Source organism: Wolffia australiana, chromosome 11 (genome assembly GCF_029677425.1).
Source record: "Wolffia australiana isolate 7733 chromosome 11, ASM2967742v1".
NCBI lineage: Eukaryota > Viridiplantae > Streptophyta > Magnoliopsida > Alismatales > Araceae > Wolffia > Wolffia australiana.
Window position 1 is genome coordinate 1,618,690 of NC_135845.1, and position 8,189 is coordinate 1,626,878.

Genomic DNA, 8,189 nt, shown 5'->3' on the forward strand with positions numbered 1-8,189 from the left:
TATTTTATTTTTTTAATATATTAATATAGATTTTTCTAAGTATTTTAAGGGAAATATGGAGGAGAGAGACTGCAAATAGATATATGTACAATTAATTCTGAGCGGTGTTAGTTCGCATGCGCGAAAAAACACAAGGACCTTGATGAAGAATGTCATAGCAAGGCCACACGGCGAGATCTCAACCGTCGGATGTGAATCCAGCACTTTTTCGTCCACATCCATCCGTCCATCGTTGAGACCTCCGGACAGACGATTTTTTCGTCCCGAAATTAAATATCCTATACTAGTAATTTATAGTACTAATTTGTAGCGAACTATATTACTAATTACTAATTTTTCATTTTTTTTACTAATTTATAGTGACTATATTACTAATTTATAGTGACGGGTAGGACATTAAATATCCTATCCGTCATCCGTCATCCGTTCCAAAGCGAGGTGGTAGTGTGGCAGGTATCCTCATCCCCTTCCCCCCTTAAAGACTTTCTTTGGCCAGAGGAAGAACTCGCGACCGACGCGCTGCTCTGCGATGCTCTTGCCGACTTGGGAGGCGGCTGCCTCGGCCTCGTCTCTTACTCTTCTCTCGCCGACGATCCGTCTCTCTCTGATCTCCGGAAGCTCCGCCATTTCTGCCAGGAGGTGTCAGCGTCGCTCGAGTGCTATTGCTTGTTCTTCTTCTTCTTCTGCCGTCGAGAGAGATCCTCGGGGAGACAAAAGATGGAATTTTTCATCTGGGGTTTCGGTATTTTCTGCCGGCAGAAATGGGTCAGGATTTCCCGTCCAATTATCCTAAATTAAAGCTGGTTAGCGCGCTTCGTTTGGGATTTTTTTTTCTGTTTGGGAAATGGGTTCTGGATTCTCCGCAATGGGGTGTTTTCAATTGTCTTAATCGGTGCGTTGTCCGTCAAGTTGTAGGTTTGAGAGAATAGCTGATTATTACTTGGCCTTATTGGCATAAAAGAGTCTTGATCTTTGTTTCGGATATTGAAGTCTACAGTATCCGGGAAAATGCTGAAGTTTATCGATTTTGATTTCTCTTTTTTTTGTTTAATTCCTGCGTAGAGTGCTTCTCTTTCCTCGGATTCGGAAGGATGCCTTTCGATAATTACGTAGTATTTTGCAGGAAATATCGTATAAAATTCAATTCCTTTTTTTTTTTCTTGCAGAACTGAGGCCTCTGCGTTTGATCCGTTGGGCTTGAACACTCTAGATTCCACTCCAGACCTTAAAAGCGCTTGGGAAAGTTTCAAGGATCTCTTCTCACAGAGCTTTGAAAGCTCTTCAAGTGCCAAAAAAGAGAAAAGTCCAGCTAGAGGAGTTGCTGGTGCGGCGCATGATCAAATGCTTTTATGTTCATTTTTTTGTCATTTTCAAAGCTTTGCTATGATATGGTATAAGAGGCTACATAAAGACTTCTCGCCAATAAAACATAACTTAGCCTCTATTTAATTTAAATTTCAATGAAATTTATTATACCAGAGAAGAAACATCCAAAGCAATATCCACGTCTACCACTATTCCAACTTTTTTTCTACTTTAATATGTATAGTATTGGCCAACAGTTCTAGACGTGTGACTAGCGGGCCCAATTCAATCAACCAGAAGTTTTTTCTAAGGCAGTACAAGGATTCATTGATCTCCTTTGTTAATTTTCAAATAAAATAGTTTTGAACATCCATCATTCTGCTCTGACCATCTATGTACTCTTATCAGCTGCAATTGAGGATAGTACCATCGATGTTGGGGATTTTTTCAAAGGTCCACTGCCAGGAAAGTTCTTGAAGCTAATAGGATATCTTGCGCTGTCACGACTCGGAATATATGTACCGCTTGGAGGCGTTAACCGTGAGGCATTTATAGGAAACTTTGACCAGAATAGTCTGCTTAGTACTCTGGATACCTTTTCCGGAGGAGGCATCGGACGGCTTGGAATATGCTCCCTTGGAATAGTACCCTTTATCAATGCTCAGATCGTATTTCAGCTTCTGACTCAGATTTATCCCAAATTGCAAGAGCTTCAGAAAAAGGAAGGTGAGGCCGGCAGGAAGAAGATTCTTCAGTATACACGCTATGCATCAGTTGGTTTTGCTGTTGTACAGGTTACCTTCTAGACTTCAAAACTAAACTATACGTCCCATGACATTATATCTTATTCATGACCTCTCTCCGAGCTAAGTCCTAAAGAAGTAGTTTCTGATAAAATGCGAGAATGTTTGTTTATCTGTTTTGCTTGTGAATGAGTTAGTGATCATGGATAAGAAGATTGCTCGTCAGTGTAATAAAGCCAGGATATTAATTTTTAATCTTAGAAAATGAGGCATGGAAATCCTATGTGTAAACGATGCTTTCAATAGTCTGCGTGTGATAGAGGCATTTGGTAGTTCTCCATCGAAGAAGGGAAAGCTTGTTGAAAGATAGAGAATGGTAGAAGTAAAGGTACAAAGATAGTTGCACATGTGATTGGTGTCTCCGGCCCTTTTTGGAAGACTTCCATCTTCCATCCAATTGAATCATTGGGCTACCCTCATTATAATAAAGCCAAAATGACTGAAGCGAAATACCCCTGCTAGTTGCTGGGACCATAACAGATTGTTTCATCTTCAAAGAAATATTTCTTGTGATGTAATCATATTATAAGGCTATGAATAACATTCATCATCGCTGATGACAATGACTGCGAGGATGTTAACAAGTTGTCATCATCTGGGTCATTTGTTCTTGCCAGGATGATGATGACGTGATGAAATCATTATTGTAGTCGTCTCTCATCCACAGGTTGTATGACAATGAAAATATCTTGTCATCGTCTCTTGTCATTCTACCCCTGTTAATATCACTCAGAGTCCAGCAGAGGAGGATGAAATTGTCGTCATCATCATTCATCTGCAACGTGGATGACGATGATGAAAGTGTCATTGTCACTCAAGTTGCAGATGCTAACAAGATATGACAATGACGACGGGTTTTAGTCATCATCGACAAACACTAGCTGAGGCACGCTTGGATGGGCAGTATCAAAATCTTGAGTACTTATTTGTCCTTGGGACAGTGACAAATCTTGTTGAACGACTGCAGGCAATTGGGCAAGTTCTTTTCCTACGCCCCTATGTCAATGACTTCAGCTCAGAGTGGGTGGTATCATCCATCGTTTTGCTGACCCTTGGCTCTGTATTCACCACCTACATTGGCGAGAGGATATCTGATCTCAAGCTTGGAAATGGAACATCTCTTTTGATCTTTACAAACATTATCTCCTACTTGCCCGCGTCCGTTGGAAGAACAGTTGCCCAGGCATTCAACGATGGAAATTATGTTGGTCTCGCAACCATCATCCTTTCGTTTGTTCTTCTTGTATTTGGAATCGTGTACGTTCAGGTAATGACCATTTTTTCACATGCAGCAACTTCTCAAAGAAATTGAATGATCTTTCCTCACCATCTTCTTATTGATATGATCTTACTTTTCTGTTGATCAGGAGGCTGAGAGGAAAATTCCTCTTAACTATGCCTCTCGGTACAGCAGTAGAGGTGCAGGGCTTGAGAAGGCAGCCTATTTGCCGTTCAAGGTTAGTTTGATGTTTCTGATTTGTTCTTCATTCTCCTCTCTAAAGCCTGGACAGCCCATGTGTAAAATGTGCAAGCATTGTTGAAAAATGTGCAAAATGACGTTATTATTTTAAAAATCTCTAGCAGTTATTGTCTAAATCTGTCTGTAGATTAGTTGTCTTATAAATACCTGTAGCCTCCCAAAGGAAGTAAGATCTAGAAGTTGTTGAATTGGGTGATCCTCCCTAAGCTAACATGAGCGCTTTGAAATTTAAAACTTACATAAACATGACAATGTCAAACTCAATTTCTAAATTTGAAAAAGTTATACTTTCCATTGGTATTCATTTATCACAAATTTCGACAAACTCCCTGCTAGGCGGCTAAATTGAGGTATTTACTTCCCATCCCAAATTATAGCTAACGTCTGAATATTTCAAATAACATTCATGAGTCGTTTGTTTTGGGCTTCTTTCTATGTCTTTTATTTCAATTTTTTACTTTTTGCTTTCAGATACTGGACATGGGGTATGCAAAATATATGTTTTGATCCGCTCCGCACAATTTTTTAATACAGGTTAACAGTTCTGGCGTTATGCCTATAATATTTTCGACATCATCACTCGCCCTACCAGCTACTTTGGCCCGCTTCACTGGCTTAGCAGCTCTGAAAAATGCAGCGGTTGCCTTGAATCCCGGGGGTCAACTACCTTTTTTACCTTCTGTTTAATGTAACTTATTTATCTACCCCCCCGCCAATTCCAAATCTGAGAAGACCCAATCTGGTAATTTCTGTTTTTTGCAGGACCCCTATATATTCCCACCAATGTATTGCTGATAGCCTTTTTTAACTACTACTATACCTTCTTGCAACTGGACCCTGATGACGTCAGCGAGCAGCTCAAGCGTACAGGGGCATCTATCCCCCTAGTCCGACCAGGCAAAAGCACGGCGGCCTATCTTAAAACGGTATGGTCTAGCCATTTCTCCTTCAGTGAAACACAAGTTGACCTACTTAATGTTTCATTCTTTGATCATATTTTGTTATCTTGACATCATTGGTATATCTGAGAATGGTTTGGCTATCAAGGTGAGGATGACGAGAGAACAATGAGGACTTACCATCTGCCTCATTGTTGTCCGCCGCTAGGATAATGAGGCTGATGATGATGGATGACAACAATTTATGTTTATAAATTCTTATATGATGAGGATGATGGTAGTGATTAGAGAATCAACGTTGATTTTAATCAAATGTTAAACCAAGAATTGTATCCAAGAATCCCGATAGATGTGCAACCCAAGTTTGTGGAGCATGTCACAAGAAATTCAGACGGAGAGAGGTAGAATCAGAGGAATGAATGTAGAAAAGCAAATGGAGATCTCCAGACAAGCTCTCCCCTTTCTGGATTGCAGGCCCGATCCTGCTTTTGAGCCACAGGTTTATCCTTGCAACTGAATATTGAAGAAAAGACAGAATGCCGTGCTCCTTCACAAGAAATTCTCGTTATTTATATCTTCTCACACTTGCTTTATTATGATCTTCTTATTGGTTGAACTTTCTTTTCCTTCTTTGGTAATACTTGGAGAAGAAGCTCTGTGTATCAGATGATAATGATCATGATTGACGGAAATAATTTATATATGTTTTCTCTATATGCAATATCTCTCCTCCATGTCGGTATCTAGCATGAAGAAGAGTTATGTCCTCGTCATTTGTTTCTAGCTAGGATGACGACTACAAGTATCTCTGTGGGTGACATTGAAGATGATGGATTCGTCATTGTCCTCCAACCCTATCTCTGAACCAAAGAAATCCCATCCTATTTGCATAATATACATGACGAATCTTGCTGTTTATTTAGAACCACCTAATCTTGAGACAGACGAAGAGTAGTTTACCAATAGCTGTCATTCAGAGTACCTGGTTCATTCTAGCTTTTATTTTGGGTCATGTAAAATGGGTCATAGATCATATGATATATTCTGAGCCTATGCAGTTTCATTAATGGAATTAAAATATCAGACTCTTACCTGCCTATCTGATCACTTTGTTTCTCTTTTATTTAGATCCCTCAGCACATAACAATCTAAACCCATTCACCAAATCTACAGTCAGATTGTGAAAGAGACTTCAGGGTGTGGAGGGAGAGTATAACAGTGGCTATGGGCCTGTATTGGCCCCGGAACCTCCATTGGGAGGATCTCCCATCCGATAACATGTTGTCTGTCCTACTTAGGGAGGGCTACATCAATTTAATGTGAAACTAAACTAAAGACACATTACTAGAATACCCTTGAGAGGGATTAGGTATTGTTACAGATTCTTACCCACTTGTGTGGTGCAGGTTCTTAGTAGGATATCAGTCCTGGGATCTGCGTTTCTCGCAATATTAGCTGCCGGTCCAGCGGTTGTGGAGCAAGTCACCCACTTGGCGGCATTCAGAGGATTTGCCGGCACCTCAGTTCTTATCCTTGTTGGCTGTGCAACAGACACCGCAAGGAAGGTTCAGGCAGAGATCATCTCACAAAAGTACAAGAACATCGAGTTCTATGATATAGATAAATATGGGCAATGATTCTTGGATCCAAAAGAGGTTCCTTTTCTTGCTCTGTTCCTCTCTGATTCTGGGGAACATGTACAGATCCCCCACAATTTCTTCTCTGTTCCTTTATGATACAGTTTCTTCTCGTTGTTCCATTATGAGGTTTTATTTTATAAAATACCGCTTTCAAGCGTGATATTTATTTTCTTCATAGAATTTTAGAGGGAGAGAAAATATGAATTCAAAAGTTTTAGAACGTTCAATCAGTGGTTCATTATAAATGCTTAAATTTAGAAATGTTTCCTTATATTTTATTTTCACTAATGGATTTTGACATCATTATTTCATTATTGCATCAGTTTTTACCTGATTATTTTAGTATTTAAATATGTTAAAATAAATCTGAAAATATTCAAATTTTTTACCCCTTGATTTTTTGTGCTAAAAGTTTTAGGTTATCTTGGTTTTACCTACTGATCTTGCAGCGAAAACCAATCCTGTATTCATTCTTTGAAAAAGAAAGTAATCATGTATTCATAAATATGAATCTATGAAATGAAATCTCTATTTCATTTGGTACTTGCTCGTTTCATCAGTTGATGATCTCCCATTGAATTCTAGATACATTTTGATCATGGGTTGATAGAGGTCTGGACGTGTTGACCACATTTTGTCTAATCTGGATAAGCATAAATTTTAAATTCACAAAGGGTACCAATCTACATGAAAATGACATTATTTAAATATATTATGTGTACATTAATCACATCTTCCACTACAGGAAAACTTTCCTTTATCTTTGGATTATTGAATAACAGTTTTGCCTCAGTCATTCCACTTTTTTCATAAAGAAATCCAACAAATAATCTACCTCAAGGTATCTTTTACCCTGAATGTGAAATTATATATGTATGCTTATGTTCTGACGTATCTGTTCTTCGTCATTATCATCATGAAGGGCTTTTGATTACATGATAAGAATATAAAATATTAATTCTTTCAAATATTTTTTTACCTTTCTGCATTCATTGTTCATATTTGATTATCCCAGAGATATATATGTGTCATTTGATGTTAATACATCTTATAGTCCATCTTTTTTCCGAACTTTATCCAAGGGATCTCTTGCTGATGAAGTTCGGGGGTGTCTACCCATGCTAAAGTGGCTAGAGACATAACATGTTTTAACTAAGGAATTATCCAATGCCTTTGAGTCTTAAGTGTTCTTATCATTTTACAGAAACTAAATTCAGGAATAGTAACAGGTATCTTAATATTTACCACTTTTAACTGAAAATACAAACACACGACAAGGTTTATTTTCAGCTAAAAGTGATAAATATTAAGATACCTGCTACTATTCCTGAATTGAAATAATTATTTTGAAATTATTTTGCAACAGGCATTGTGATTATTTTCAAACTATTATTTTTTTCCATTTTATGATATATTTTATGCAGTAATCATTAAATATGCGATTCTATGCAAATATTTGAGCGTACCAAATTAACACATGAAGGTATTTTATTTATTACATGACTGACCCTTAATGAAAATCAAGAAATTACTTATTAGAAATATTTTCCAGCTTCATGCGTGAAGGATTCCTGAAGATTAAAGCAGTGAAATATTTATAAAAACCCTAAGACTTTGGCTTCGAGAGGATCCTGATTTGGAGTCTTCTGTGACAAGGAGCAGTTATGGGAAGGATGTGTCATGGCCAACATTTTCCCAAGTGATCTCATCTTCAATAAAAACCGGCATGCTGTTCAAAAGGTTGGGGCCATTGAACAAATTCAATAAAAAGGGAAATGACATACAAGTATAAGGGTTTAAAATACTTTAGTACATTGGTGATAAAAAGTTCTGTATGCAAATTTGTGCTTCACTCTCTATATATCTCCACACTATTTGAGATTGTTCCAAGAATGACCGCGTGCAGGACAGAGACTTCCATAAAATGTTGATTGATACATCTGGAAAGAGTTTATTTAATGATACGCTATTCTCATTTATAAAACTATTTTTTGGTGAAAACTTTGTGGTTTGAGAAATATGTACTGACTCGAGCTCTTTATTACACTAACCTTTTTCCATG

The 8,189-nt window shown here is 37.9% G+C and overlaps 1 protein-coding gene across 1 annotated transcript; it reads left to right on the forward strand.

The window, feature by feature from the left end:
- Positions 1-479: 479 nt before the first annotated feature.
- On the forward strand, positions 480-6,287 carry SCY1 (SECY homolog 1). The gene is made up of 8 exons (XM_078582856.1): positions 480-765; positions 1,167-1,324; positions 1,714-2,099; positions 3,076-3,375; positions 3,476-3,565; positions 4,123-4,246; positions 4,351-4,514; positions 5,894-6,287. Exons 1-8 carry the CDS (start codon positions 530-532, stop codon positions 6,122-6,124), a joined length of 1,689 nt encoding a protein of 562 aa, XP_078438982.1. The 5' UTR covers positions 480-529; the 3' UTR covers positions 6,125-6,287.
- Positions 6,288-8,189: the final 1,902 nt, after the last annotated feature.

Coding starts and splice junctions, on each gene's coding strand:
- SCY1 (XM_078582856.1), top strand. CDS start 530: ATGCTCTTGCCGACTTGGGAGGCGGCTGCCTCGGCCTCGTCTCTTACT. Junction 1,325..1,713: donor TCCAGCTAGAGGAGTTGCTG/GTGCGGCGCATG, acceptor TACTCTTATCAG/CTGCAATTGAGGATAGTACC. Junction 4,515..5,893: donor CGGCGGCCTATCTTAAAACG/GTATGGTCTAGC, acceptor TGTGTGGTGCAG/GTTCTTAGTAGGATATCAGT.